Here is a 15412-nt window from a genome sequence, read left to right as displayed (position 1 = left end):
TTCTGAGCTTAGGTGATCTCTTCACTTTATCCTTAACTTCATGGTTAAAATTGAGGGAAATGGTAGGCAAATCAGCAAAATTGATTTGCAGATGAAAGAAGAATAATCCATTAAAAAAACCCTTTCAAAATCACCTCTTACAGCTGTCTGCTCTTCTTTTTGAGTTCCTTTGTTTCAGATAAATAGGAATATTGTGGGACTGTTTATTAAATGGAGAAATTAGAACAGTTTCATGAGATTAAAGGTTATTATTTAAGAAATATTTTCCACTATAAAAGGAGAGAGAGAACAGGCACACACAGCATTGCTGTAACTATAGTAACCAGCAATGATAACTCACTATAAATACAGCGTACGAGTTCTTCAGCAGGCTCCTCTCCATTGATTTATTTTATTTTATTTTTTTGTGTGCATGCAAAGATTTGGAGACAGCTGTAATAAAATTACCTTTTTGGCCTTGACATAGTGCTTGCCTGACCATTGACCTGCTGCTGGCAGCTGAAGGGCTAAGATTGATATTTGGATGTTTGCAGCAGTTCATTTCAAACATTATCTGCTCTTCAGATTGAACTTTCACATCCTACGACTTGAGTTGCAAGTGGCATTTCAGTGACCACTGCAGTGTCCTGTGGTTAGGGATGGCTAGCCATTTGGGTAACTGTGTTGGTAGTGCACCTGGAGGGGTATTTTGTTGGGGTTTTCTCTTTTCACACATTTCAGGTCTTCATTAAAGGATAATGTTGTAAACTGGGTAATTCAAACTATGTGGGGGCTCAGAAGCATGTAGGTGACGAAGGAGCCCAGCTGCCACTTTTTAATGGGACTTAGCCTCTCAAAAATGCTTCAGCAATTGTACAGTAAAGGACATATAAGTTACTTAAAATTAGAGTTGTATGCCAGGTGAGTTTTGCAGTCTGGTAATGAACTTCAGAAGCTGCCCCTCACCTCTCTGGCTGCAAGGAGGTATAGTGAAGTTTAGCAAGTGCCAAAAATTATTACCAGAAGGCATTTCAGAGTTGAGATGATGGGCTCTGGCCGTAGCCTCAGGAACAAATATTCACCTCACAAAACCCATAGCCGTATTTGATGGTAGGTGAGTCATTGCAGAGATGCGATGCCAGGCCGCAGTGCCCTTTTTCGTGCTGAGTCTTACCTTTTTTTCACAGATAGTCCCTATGGGCTTTTTGTGCAGTAAGATGCATAAATACAGTGACTGAGCATGGAGAATGAATTAACTTCTTCCTTCTTTGGCGTGATATTTCCAGGTCAGGGAGGAAATGTGCTGGCATGCAGAAGCTGGTACTGGTGTTGCATGTTCTGCAGAGAAAGTCAGGAAAAATCAGTATTTTCCAACTGAGCAATTAATTACTTCTAGTTTCTATGAGAGCAGAAAATCTATTCGAAACTATACCAAATACAGTTGCTTAAATAATTAATTCATGTATAACAAATTTCATCTGAGCCAGTCCACTCATACTAGTAATAATTAACATATGTTTCAAGCAGTCTCCTTGTGTGTGTATCTGAAGCCCTGGATAGGAAACCAAGGTCTTTTTCATCTCTCTCTAGACTATATTCCCCACAGAATTGTAAAATTTCTCATAATCAGCAGTATTATACTTGTAGAAGACAGGAGGGATGAGACTTTTTTCTAAACTGTTAATTTAAAAATGTCTTTTATTACATCAGATATACACAGTGCTTTAATGGCAAGTTATACTTCATCATGACAACAAACTCTCTTTCCACAGGTTTTATCTGGGGAGAAATCAAGGAAATGTGGGATGGTGGATTCAATGAGTATGTACATGACTGGTGGAATCTGATGGATTTTGCAATGAACTCCCTCTATCTTGCAACCATCTCCCTTAAAATTGTTGCCTACGTCAAGGTACAGTAACTTGGGAGTGAGAATTTGTAACTTGCTTGTGAGAACTGTAGTACGCAGGGTAGAAATTGTCAAAATCAAAATAACAGATGGAAAAGAGTAGCTGCTTTTTAAGCAGTCCAGGTTTTAATATCACCTGGAAAGCTTATTAATTTGTTTGGAGGATGATCATCCTTCTCATCCTGACTCTTTAATGAAGTAGATTGTTTGGGCACTGGGTAGAAGTTTCCTCACTTGTCCATTTTGTAGCTACTCAGTGGCTAAAGATACATTTTGTTTTCCACACTGACACTGGACCTCTTTCAACAATGCTAGACATAGTGAAAACACAATTTTAAAATGAAATTGTAAAGAAAAAACAAGAATAGGTTATCTGAAAACATCTACAGCCAAGATCTATGGTCTGTAGTCCTACAGATATGCAGATTACTAATCAGAAGTTTGTGAAAAACCTAAGAAAAGCAAGCCTGCTGGAGGAGGCTTCCATCTGATACAAAGGAGTCAATGTATTCTTTTTAATACATAGTTTTAAACCACAGGGAAGGAAATGACAAAGGAGTATAAAGGAGCATGCTGGAGCTTTAACACCGTGTAGGTTCTTCACTGTCATGTTCCATTTGTGGCGAGAATGAACATCAGAGCTCATCCTCAAAAGCACCTTCCACATTTATAGACTTCCGATGCTCCAAGTCAGCTTATGCATATGTTTTGAAGCCAGAGGATAGCCTGAAGCACTTTCCTTCTGTCTCTTTTTCAAAGACTCAGACAAGACACAAGTGGCCTCCTGCAAACCTCCTTATGCAATGGCTCTCTGACTTCACTTGGAGCCGCGTGCTTGGCCTGATTCTTTTCTTGGTATGAATCAGCAGTAGCTTCACTGCAGTTAGTGTAATTACACAAGTGTAAATCAAGTAACTGGAGTCTGCTCCTCGGCCGCTTACGCGCTTTCTAGTTTTGCTGTGCTACTGTCTTGGTCTTGCCCTGCTAAAAGAGTACTAGTTCTTTTAACCCAGCCTCTAATAACCAGGACAAGTGCTTCCCCAAAGCAACCTGGTTTTGTCCTGCCCAAGCATGTATGCAGGCAGAGAGGAAAAGAGGAGAAAATTTCACAAAGCTCATTGACTCCAAAATGGCAAGGCTTTTATAAATAACTCCTTAGCAAGCAGTCCTGCTATGGGGCCTTTTTAAAATCCAGAAGGCTGCATAGTGGTGACTTAGTTTTTCAAACGGAAAAGCTTTGAGATAGTTGCTGCTCCCTGAAGAGGTAGCTCTGTAACAGCATCAAAGCAGGAAAAGATTACATCTTTTTTCTCCCAGCATTTAGAACCAGTGAATTCAGAAACCAGAAGCAATTCATTACAGACTTGAAAGGTTGGTCTTTAAATGAGAGCAATACAGAAAAAGGCTGGAACTTGTAAGATTCATGAACAACTCTTAAAATGTTAACAATCTCGCTCTTTCTCTTTCTCACACACAAATGACTAGAAGAGCTGTGCATCCACAGAAATTTACTGTCACATACTGGGCTTTAAACTCAGCCAAACCACGCATATGAAGGAAGTACAGCTTTGTTTATATACTCTGTAAGAACTACAGAAATGTACAGGCTAACTACAAAGACCTATATGCCAGCACACGAAAGAATGCTTACAGGAATATGTCTCTTTGAGTACAGATCAGACAGACTTGGATTAAACGTGGCTGATCTAAGGTCTGCTCCTGACGGGGACCAATGTCAGACAATTCTGAAAGGTGCATAAAATCTTATATAGGAGTAGTTCTGAATCAGCATGCTCACAGAAGTTCCCTTCTGACCTGTGTCACTCAGAGGTTGCAGTGTGCTCTGAAACTTGAGGATTTGTAATGTTGATAATGGCTTCAAAACCTTTTGCAACATGACTTGTAAAGGTTTTTTTTTTATTTATAGAACAGCCTCGAGCTGGAATAGGCTGGGATATATGCCAATATACCATATTCTAACACTTCTTAGAACTTCAAAGGATTACATGGACATTTAGCTTTCTGCCAAATATCAAAAAAATAAATTGCATACTGACACTAATGTTTTCCATCCTTGTTTTTACGTGGAGGCTTTTTTTTTTCTTGATTTGACTGGTTCTAAGACCTGGCCCTAATATTGTCCAATACCAGTGAAATCTTCAGGGTAATTGTAGGGTAAAAATACTTTCTTAATCAGTTTTAATTTGCTGCATTGAATTACCACATAATGAGGAAGGCTAAATGTGACTGCCTGCGATAACTTAGTTGTACTGTTCTGTATACATCTCTGCTGTGTTTCATCTTCTGATGCCTAACCCAAACAACTCCAACCTTCCCCGATACCCAGCTTCATCAGATACCTCTGAACTCTTCTGTTTCTCTATCGCCTATGATGCTAGGCTGCTCCACAGACACTACAGTTTTCCAAGCAAGGACATACCATCCATTTATAAAGGGCCAAAATATGCCCCTAACAAGTTGTTTTACAAGTAGATGTGAGATGAAGACTTTTTCATGTACGTTCACATGCGGTCTGTGCTAAACCCTAGCAGAACACCCCTGGGCTGCTGTGTCCAGTCAGCGTGCAGATGTGAATTGCGAGCAACCGTGAGGCTTTCTGATCGCAACCGTCCGCCCCCACTGCTGGATACTGGCAAAAAGTTAACGTCTGCTTGTTTGTAAACATTTTAAGACCTATCTTCAAATCAAGTTAACAGGCTCTGGCCATGATGTTCATGTAATAAAGAACAGTTTGGAAATGTCAGAAGCAATCAGAGGTCATGCTGAAATGCCTTTGTATCATGTCTCAACTCCTTCATACAGAGGAACAGTTTGAAATATCAACTTGCTTTTAGCTGTGTCCTTGAAAAAATTGTGAGCTCGTGTATTGGGCCTTCAGATTTAAATAGAAAGTCCCTGCAAACTCATCCGTCAGTATGATACTGATACTGTTTCCTTTTAAAAGGTATAAAAATTATTTTAGGAGTTCTAAACACGCTGGCTACGCTATTAGCTGTATTATTCTAAGTACATTTTTGCCTTTTTATACACGTTAAATGAGCAGAGACAAATGTTAAAAGGACAATTATTCCTTGATGTTAAAATGTCTTTGGCTCCGTTGTACTGTGCCTGTGTAGTTAAGCCAGAGTAGTTACATTTATGCGACCAGCTCTTTTGTGCTACCTATTTGCATCTGGCTGCATGTTGCTCAGAAAATGTTTCTGCTTTTACAGTTACGTTGTGAACCAAGTTAAGGTTATAATTGATGCACTCAAATGTATCCAGTGTTTCAGCTGTGATTATGACCTCTGCTTTAGCAACTCTCCTAAAATTGCCGTGACAAATTAGCTAATAAGAAAATTAATATGAAGAAAGCATTTTGGTTCTGGGCTGTTGACACTTTGAGATTACTAGGGAAAGAAAGCATCCACTTCTTATCCTTAATAGTTCATTGCTTTCCTTCTTCCCTCCCTCACATTCTTCCTGGAATGTGCAGTGTTTTGAATGCGCAGTTGATATTTAGGAGGAATAAGAAAAAAAGAAGTAATCGGAAATTTCCAACCTGAACCTGCTTAAAAGGGTTCATTCAGGCAGTCTGAGCCCCATTAAATATTGAAAGAGAAGGAGATTGTGAAGCCACGGACCTGAAGAACCCACCGACAGTGAACTCAAAAATCAAAAGGCCTGTTTTCTAAATATAGGCTAAGAAGAGCCAAAATATCAGAAGCCTCTAAAGAAAAGCTAGTCCCACAGCTATCCATATCGGGGGTCATGATTTAGTAGGGAGAGTTCATGAGAAGGCATTATTAAACCTGAGTCTCTACCCTGATCAAGTCAGCTTAAATCCTGAATCCCGAATGTTAGTCTGACAGTAGCTGAGATTTAGAAGTACTTCTTGTGTCGCCAGCACCTGGTTAGTATTTACATGTGAAGCATTAGTATTAGTAGGTGTGACTTTTTGAGTAATCTCAGAGTAATTACAACATAATTTACTTTTATACCCTTGTCATTTCTTTCAGTACAACGGTTCTCGTCCGAGGGAGGAATGGGAAATGTGGCACCCGACTCTCATTGCAGAAGCCCTCTTTGCAATATCCAACATTTTAAGTTCCCTGCGTCTCATATCCCTGTTTACAGCAAATTCACACCTGGGACCCTTGCAGATTTCTCTGGGACGCATGCTGCTAGACATCCTTAAATTCCTTTTTATCTACTGTCTGGTGCTTCTGGCTTTTGCCAATGGACTGAACCAGCTTTATTTTTATTATGAGACCAGTGCCTCGGAGGAACCCAACAACTGCAAGGGGATCCGATGTGAGAAACAGAACAATGCCTTCTCCACGTAAGACATCCTTTCCTTTCTGTTTTTAAGGTTGACTTCCACTGTCCCCTGTCTTACCTGCCTTTGCAAGTTTTCTGTCACTGCACTGAAAGCGCCTTTATTTATTCATTTGCAAATATCAGGTGAGCTCGTTGACTATGCAGGAAATGTGTGAGTTAACTGGGGCAGACATTCTGCTGAGCTTTGCTGTCAGAAAGACTTTTAGTTAGGTCTGGCAGCGGGAGACAATTGTTTTAGTTCTGGACCAAGGAGGCTCCCTACATGATCCTGCAACTTAAATTTTATTATGGCTACATGCAATTACAGTATATTTGAGAAAGCAAATATCCTTTTGCCGTAATTGTTTTGTCTGATTCTGGAGAGAGGAGGGGAAGCCAAACAAAATGTAGGAACCTGGATAAACCTATGAAAAAAAGGTATTAATAAATAATGTGATACAGCAACAACAACAATCTCATGTAGGACATTTTTATGCATACATGATGTTGCAGACTTCTCTGATTTTTTTTCATCCGGGTGAAGCTAAAATCCCAGCAAAACACTTTTTGGTGGAAATGCTGTTACTTTACTGAGATGTTGGCATGGCAATTGCTGTGATGACAGCTGGCAGGGCTGAAAGAGATAGCACATGCTGAAAAATAACATGAATTGTCTTTCTGATGTATTTGTTTTAATTACTAATAGTGGAAATAATTATAATAATCAGGCCCCCCCGATTGTTCTTGCTGCTTGCACAGTACTTAAAACACAATGGGAAGAGAAATAAATAAAGCACGGTCTAGAAAAAGGCCTACGCCCTGCAAACAAGCAAAACAAAACTGTTGTCCACCACTTTATGCTAAATTAAATAAAACTTGTCATAATGCCCAATAATTCCCCACCCTTCCTCAGCTGAAGGCTTGAGGTTAAGAAGGGATCTGTGACGTATTTGCAGCGTTATCAAAAGCAGATGATGGCTGAGGCCACATGACTGGGTTGGAAGAGTCTCTAGCATTGTCCTTTGGGCTTCCTCCCTAAAAGAAGTGGCCAGCCTTAGCAGAGCAGCATGACCTGTTAGACCAGACGAGCTGCTGTTTTCCAGGACGGGGCAGGAACACCATAGGCTTGATTAATTTTCTCATGAAACCTGTCTGTATCTGGAGGAAGTGAATGGAACTGCACTGTGCTAATAAAAAACAGAATTATAGACTTCAGTCTTTTTTCTATTTTTAATTGTTTCGCCTGCCTCAGAAACGTGTTGTGCTGCCCTTGCAAAGGAATTAAATAACAAACACTATTTCTTGATCTATGTCCATATTGATGCAGCAGCCAGAGGGAGAAATGTCTGGCAAGCACAATGTTTCTTAAGTGGCAGCTTCTAGCTCACAAAATGGCCAAACCCACGAAGTTCGGGACTAGAGCCTGCCTTTCCCTGGAGCTAGGTGAACAGATGTGTTCAGTTCTGCATGCTGGTTTGGACCTGTCTCCATTGTAAACCAGTTGTTTTATGGATTTCACTGTCGGCAGGTTAGTGGAAAAAACAACAGCAGGATTTGACTAAAGAAAAAGAGTGTTGGGTCAGGAGGAAGAAAAAAAAAGATCCTCAGGTCTGTAAGAACATGTAATATCTTGGGAACTAGAAATGATACCACTTAAGAAACGCCACTTAACAGAAAGTGTGCAGAACCGCTTAAATACAGACCACAATTTCTCCCACCCTAACATTCAGTTTAAACCCCCTGCCAAGGAGAATGTAGCACAGAAAGGAAATTGAGGGGGCTCAGCCTTTATGGCAGAGGTTTGTTTAAAACAAAATCGCAGTGGGAGGGTATCCATTAGGACTGAGGTCTCCTGGCAGGGGACGGAATGCTCTGCAGTTACTTTTTGTTTGAGACTTGCTTAAGAAATTTATTTAACATGTTCTTAAAAGTTTAAATAGTCGTTATTAACACCCCCAGTACAAGCTGACATTTGGCCCTCGAGCAGATGCACAGCATGGGTGACTGGCTAAGTGCGAGCAACCTGCAAAACAGAAAATTATGTTGTTGGGCTAAGGAGAGCAAACATGGCTGGAGTGAATTCAAGTCAGAGCTGGTGTAACCTCCAAGTTTGCTCATAGTTCATCCCTAATGAAAGAATAAATGTAAAAAGCTTTCAGTCAATACCCTCTGATTTCTACCAGCATTTCTAGGCAGTCACACAATAGGATCTAATTTTATAAGGGAAGGAAAAGCAGGATGCCACTTGTGTTTGTACAGCTTGTTTAAAATGTGACACCTATTTACTGGTGCATTGTTTCCTATTACTCCCAAAGGATGGGTTTAATATTTTCTTGGTGAGGAAATTTTCTGCTTCGCAAACACAGATCATGGAAAAGTAATATTCTGTTGTGACAGCAAGGAGGTGAAGTCATGAATAATTTAAGGTTTTATGCTTTGGCCTCACCATCCCTTAGAAAGCAAAGTGTCTACTGCTCAGGCAGACAATTTGGAAATATGTTTATTGCTGTGATTCTGACAACCGAAGAAGAGGGAGAGGAAGAGGAGGAAGGGGTTGAGGAAGTCACACCTGACTGCCTGCTGTGTCATCCTCGCTGGAGGGTCATGCTGGTTGCTGGGGCCATTTCTCCAGGGACTGCAGGAGGTCGGGAGGGTTCCTGTGGCAGAAGGCAGCACCTGCTGTCTCTAAGTCCCTGGAGAGTGGTGGAGCTTTGAGATGATTCTCCTATTTGCTTAAGATCCAAAATATACTCGGCAGGAGGGGATAGTCAATAGTCTCTCACTCACAATTTCCAAATTTTTTTTTTTCTAAAGCTGCTTCTCTGAAGCAGTGTGAGACTCACCTGAAACACATTGAGAAGAGACTGTGGTTCTGATCTGTCATTAAACACCAAGAAAAGAGTAACCAAGCCTTAGGTCTGTGCAAAGTTGCAGAACCCAGTTGCTGTCTTTTTCAAGAGGAACTACGTGTCCATGTGTGGATATGTTTGCCTTAGTATGGGCCCAAATTACATTCCTGGTGAATACTGTGAATTCAGAGCATGCACTGATTGCTGCTAAGACTGATTTCAGTTTTGTGACAGGAACCTCTGTCTCCCTGAGCCTACAGCCTAATCAGTACTTCTGCTGCTAATAGTTAAAGTAAGTTAAAAGATAGCTAGCACCCCATCATTTTTGATAGATAAATTTTTAGCATTCTTTGGTTAATCCCTACTTTACCACCTCACTTATTTAATAAATCTAACAAAGAGCTTGAGTTCTGAGAGAAAGGATTTTTGCTTTGAAAAGTCTTTATAATTTTGGCCAATGAAAAACTTAAGATATGTCCAGAAAATATAAAGAAACTAAATCCCCATATAAAGCACGAGGGTGCAAGTGGAACACATGCCCAGAGAAGCTGGGAGAACAGATTCCTGGTATGTCAAATAAAGTATCTGAATTATTTGTGTTGATTTTTCTAGTAGTAGTATTTGAAAATACCTACTAACCTCAGGCCAAAATGGAAACTCTTAAACAGGCATATAAATGTCATTTTTTGATGATATAAATGCCATATTTTGGAAAGCCAAACTAAAGATGCCCAAATAGAGCAATTATTTAGATTGCTGATTATGTATTTGACGTGATTGCGAAAGGTCAGTTGTCTGTGGCTGAAGCAAATAGAGACCTGGGATGATCTCATCAGCTGTAAAGCACAGTGAGGTCAGGTCTAGTTCATCTATGGAAGGAAGATTTCAAAAGAAGAAAACCTCTTGAGCTGGATTAATGTGATGACTCTCTTCCATCTGAGTCATTACTGATCAATTGTTGCAGCATGCTACCGAGGGCACTGCGCTGTGGTGCGTGGGAGCTGCTGCACAAGCAAGCCGGAGCGACCAGCATTTTGGGCCACGTGCAGGGCCTGGTGCACTTGCAGCTGAAGTAATTGCAAGCTCTCAGCCTGCTTTAGAGCAAAAAGGTGCAAGTGGGCATGCTTACTCACATTTCCTACCTTGTGGTGCCTTGTTGTGCACTGTGCGCTGGTTAACTGCCATGGTCATGCTGTACTTGTTCCCTCAACATTTACTCTGCAGACATGTTAACGATGCAGTCACTGATTAGACAGGTGAGTTTGTATCTATAGGTAAGAACAATATCCCAGCACGGCAATTTAATTAGAGAGGATATATTGTGGCTGTTCTTTGCATGTGTGTAGAGCCAACTTTGGGTTCCTTCAGGGCAGTTGGGCTCATTGCATCTCACAAGGATGTAGACAGGGCTCTCAGGTGGGTAGCAAATGTTGATGTGACACAGCTGTCACATGCATTGGCCCATGGGTCACTGTGGTTGGAGTGCAGACTGCCTCCCAGGGAGGATAAATGGCTGCACTGAGCAGCCGCTCTGTGGTGTCCCAGGCTCCCTTGTGTCTAGCTGTTCCCCACCTGCATTGTTTTCCATTCCCCAGAGTCAAGTAGCCAAGTAAATATCTGGTTTTATTTGCAGACTTTTCGAGACCCTCCAGTCACTCTTCTGGTCTGTGTTCGGTCTGCTGAATCTCTACGTCACCAACGTGAAAGCCAGACATGAATTCACGGAATTTGTTGGGGCCACTATGTTTGGGACCTACAATGTCATCTCCCTTGTTGTGCTGCTGAACATGCTCATAGCCATGATGAACAACTCCTACCAGCTCATTGCTGTAAGTTACCTCATTCTCTCTCTTTTTGCTTTTGTTGTTCTCCGTGTGCCTCATCTGTTTGGCTTCTAGCAAGTGTGTATCTTCTGGGATGCTTGGAGACGGCTGCCCCCAGTTTTTGACAGCATATAGTTGGGATTTCTGCTCGGTAGCCTGAATCATGCTAGCGGAGGAGGTTTTGCTCTGTTTGTAATGCTTCTTAGCTGGAAAAGGCTTCTCTGCTGTGATCTGCCCTTGTCTTCTCCTGTAGAGTAACCTCACTGATCACCTTATCCTTAGCAGCTGATACACTTTGTAGCAGAGAGGGTATATAAAGGGAAACCCTCCCACTGCTTCCTGATGTTTGGTTTTAACTTGGGGTGGTGGGTGGTGTATTTTTTTTCTTTCTCTCTTCTGTTACTGTTTTTCTGTTGTTGTTTGAAAACTTGGTGTCAGGAGCCCGGTCCTGTAATTTCTTATTCCAGTCTTCCCACTGAAAATTAATCATTTCCATCTATAGCACCAGCCAGTCCCATGGCAGCTGACTCTGTAGACCCATAGTCTCATATTCCTGGGTAACCTCAGTGAGTGCAGCACGGATCTGAGCTGAGGCAGCGCAGGGCTGCCACTTGGCTCTAGAGACAGTTTCAAGCTTAACTTTATCTTCCTCTGAATGTTCAGAACTGGTGTCTCCGCTGTAATCTCATTCTGTGTACCTAAAAGCCAATGTGTACACTGAGGATTAAATTTGTCAATAGATTGAAAACTAAAGCAGCATTTTAAGGCTCTTCAGGTAAGCTACACAGAAACGGTATGGAAGGAAGATAAATAGTGTGTGCACAGTGCTTAAGGTAAACCAGTGGGCACTTACTTTCCACACCTGACACCTACACATGATAGGTTCAGAGATAGTGAGGTGATGGAGTGTTACCTCATCCGTGAACAGTTACAGGAGTTAGGAAAGTCATTAGTGTCCTCAGCTGGTCACTCAGAAGTACAGGCAGAGTAGAGACATCTCTGCTTTGGGTGACTCTTGCATTTACTTTAGAAGACAGAAGACAAAACAAGAGGGAGAAGAAGAATGAGCACCAGCTCTCCTACTATTTCCATTCACAACTTCCTGGACAAATCTCTGGGGAAGTACATGGATGAGATCCTTTCCTGGCTAAAGCACACAGAGGAGGATAGCATCGGGTTTTCTGCTTGAACAGGTTCCACAACTGCTGTTGATCATCTGCTGATTCAAGTGGCTCCTGAATTTAGTTATCTAGTCAAACTGAGCACAGACCCAGTCAAATCGGTGATGCTTTTGGACACCTGATCTTTATCATGTTAAAAAGTATGAGAAAAACTGGACCATTGACCTTCCAAATGAGCTGAAAAGCAGCTTGTCACAAAGGCATCACTGCTTTATCAGTCTGTTTCAATGCTTTAAGTGCTTTCTCTTTGTTCGGTGCTACTCCTCACATTCCAGGGAGATTGGAATGAGGGACAGAAAACAAAGATACTCTCCTTGGCCATTTTCTCCCATTCCCCTTCCTTTATTGTCATCACACAGGCTTGTCACTGACACAAAGCCCAAACCTAAGATTGGCGTAAGAATAGCAGTATTTGCTATTCACTGGGATGCAAACCACTCATCATTCTTTTCCCTGAATAATTTGAGTGATGCAATGACACATTACAAACAATCTCACATGACTTAGAGAGACCCATCATAACAATTAACTGAAGTGAATGGTCCAGAGCGGACTGTTACATCAATGTTTTTGTGTATGGAGCCGTTGGGAACAGTGAATTGCTCCATCAGGAAGTGGGCTTGGGAGAGACCCGAGGGTGAAGGACTGAACTCACCAGATAACCGAGGCATAACATGCAGTTCAGCGTGAGCCCCCTACTCAGAATGACAGTGAAAATGCTACAGGACACTTCTTTGTCACTTAAGCTGTCATATTGCAATTGCTGCTGAGAGCAGTGACATTTCTTGGGAAGGCAAGAGGCAGTCACTTCCAGCCTCTTCTTGAGCAGTGCATGCAGCTTGGTTTTGGAAGCCAGTATTTCTGCATGCTCACAGCATTCTCCCGGGGACAAGTTTTCTTCATGTGTCTTCTAAGGGCAAACATAAATTAATCTCTTCCCTGAAGAAAACAATTAATTAATAAGTGTTGAGCTTTACATTTGTGGGTCATTTGTTAACCTCCTGTAATCAGGTCTACCCCTTTCTGAATCACAGTAGACTGATTGCTAGACTGGGCATTTCTTCCTCCTGGTATTTATATCACATCGAATACCCATGGAATGACAGCATTCCAGGGAGGGAGGAGGGGAAAGCAGCCCTTGGAGCTAGGTGGAGGTCTTCCTTCTTAAATACATCAGTAGAAAATCTTGTGCCGTGTGCAGGACTCTGCAGAGAAATAAAATGAGCTAGATAGCAGGGATGAGAGTGCATCTCTGCTAGTTGATTTCCCTGCAGTAGAATGGTTAGGACATCTTAATTAATTCCACTTGTTAATGAGCCAGTGGCACTGCAGCATTGTAAACAATCTCTCTCCCCTACTTTCTTCCAGGGACAAATATGTTAATACTTTTGTAGCAGTTACTCTTCAGGTTAGCTTTTCCCCCGTTGTCTCATACATACATGAATTTCTGCTGAGAGGTTAGAGAAAGGAGAATCTTAGCTGCTCCTTCGTTGCTCTTCGTTGTGCCTCCCCAGTATGGGGGTTAGGGCTGGGAAAGTTAATTAAGCGCTGTCTGCACACAGCATGAAACCGCAGGGTGTCTGTGGAAGACAGAGCAAGGCAAGCAAAGAGTAAAACCTCCACAAGGCTTTGAGTGATTTCTGATTCAGAAGGAAGAATTTTTCTGCCATAATGTTGTTGGGGTTTTTACTAAGCTATTTCAGACTTGAATGAATATATTTTTCTAGGGGTACCCTGAAGCAGTTTCAATATTGGGCTTTTTCATACAGCCCATTTTTCTCTTTTGCCAAACCATTGTCAAGAGCTGGTTGGTTTCACTGACAAAGCAAACAAAATCCAAATGCACACCAGAATTTCCATACACTTTGCGCTGTTTCAATATGTGAAGATCAGAATGTTCTATACAAGCAGCACAGAATGCAACTGGATGTTACGCGCTGCCAGGTCTCTCATTTCAATACCTTCCCAGACGTGACAGAAATACCATCACCTGATGAATAGAAGAGGAATACGTCATGATGACAAGAGGAAGGACAATGCAACTTATCTGAGAGTAGCCAGGTGGCTCCATCATTCGTAAAATGACAGAAAGTAACGGAGTGGGTAATGAGGACACTTTATGTGATAGGCTATTTCTCATAGGATTGCCACTTGGCTGCATCTGAAGTTACACAATCCTTCTGCTAGTTTGTAATTTTTTTCAAAACAATGTAATAGTGGATGTTACAGGGGGTCCTGGGGTGCAGGTGCGTTTTGGCCTTTCTGGTGCCCTAGGTGCAGGTTTATTTTGCAGGGAATTAGCCATCTATGCATATTTTCTGAAAGCATGTTCCTTATGGACACATCCATGATATTCTGGGAAGCCATGCAGGAATTAGTCACTGGAACTGTACCAACAGTTCTGACTCCGCAGCCGAAGGAACAATGGGAATCAAGATCGATGGAAGAACGGCAACTAAGACCCATCTTCAGGAGCAAAACCATAGGGCTGTGAACTCGTAATCGGAGTTCCAGGTGAGTTAGAGCAATAAGTGGTGCACAACAGCACTGCAGCACTAGGCATCCCACTGACAGGTTAAGGAGAGAGCTTTCAGATGTTTTAGGAAAGTACAATGATGCTTAATATACCTTAGGGACAGCGTCACACCAAAGTAGGTCTGAGAAAAATCACCTCTTAACTGCTGTGCATGAAAGGGATGGTGTTACAGCTTCAAGTGTGTAATATGTGGTGTAGGTGTGATGCTGGAATAATGACTTCATCCTAGCGGTATGTATTAAGTTATGAAGTTGTTTTGTATATTGTATTTTGTATCCTGCTGTTGGTTTGTGTGTGTCTGTTATTTCAAGCTGATTCATCTGGACAGCTGTTACTGCAGAGGACAGCTGCATGCTTAATTTTGTTAAGCCTATGTCTGGAGCAGAGCATATGACCGAATCGAAACGTAGTTGTCAGTGTTCAGATTGGGAAATATGGGCACTGGACACCAAACTAGGGGTGCAGTTTGAAATGATGGAATGAAATAGCGTGGATTAGCATGTGTTCTGGAGGACAGGAGTGAAAATGATAAATATTTTGCATAGCAAAACAAAAGCTGTACAGTAAATAGAAACGGTGTGTGCAGCTAAGAAGAAGTGATCACTTTCAGGAAATCTTGATTCGAAGTGTAGGGATGTTGTACATGGAACTTGCTCAATTTTTGCAGAGTAAAGAGCTTAAAAATTAAAGCACAGGGGAATGTAAAGATTTTTCAGCTCCCTATTACATTGTTTCCAAGATAACTTTGGATTTCCCCAGGAAGTCATGTCAAAATTTTCTTGGTCTACAAAACACAAGAATTCTTCTAGTTTTCT

General features: G+C 41.6%; 1 protein-coding gene across 1 annotated transcript in view; it reads left to right on the top strand.

The window, feature by feature from the left end:
* The window catches only part of TRPC5 (transient receptor potential cation channel subfamily C member 5), a 66761-nt gene that overhangs the window by 35375 nt on the left and 15974 nt on the right, over positions 1-15412 (top strand). Inside the window, exons 4-6 of the mRNA XM_056360019.1 lie at positions 1752-1891; positions 5908-6230; positions 10691-10886. Coding sequence (XP_056215994.1) covers positions 1752-1891; positions 5908-6230; positions 10691-10886 — 659 coding nt within the window. The remainder of the gene's footprint in view (positions 1-1751; positions 1892-5907; positions 6231-10690; positions 10887-15412) is intronic.

Source organism: Falco biarmicus, chromosome 14 (genome assembly GCF_023638135.1).
Source record: "Falco biarmicus isolate bFalBia1 chromosome 14, bFalBia1.pri, whole genome shotgun sequence".
Classification (NCBI taxonomy): domain Eukaryota; kingdom Metazoa; phylum Chordata; class Aves; order Falconiformes; family Falconidae; genus Falco; species Falco biarmicus.
Note: the sequence above shows the minus strand (reverse complement) of the source record. Positions and strands in the feature narration are given on the sequence as shown.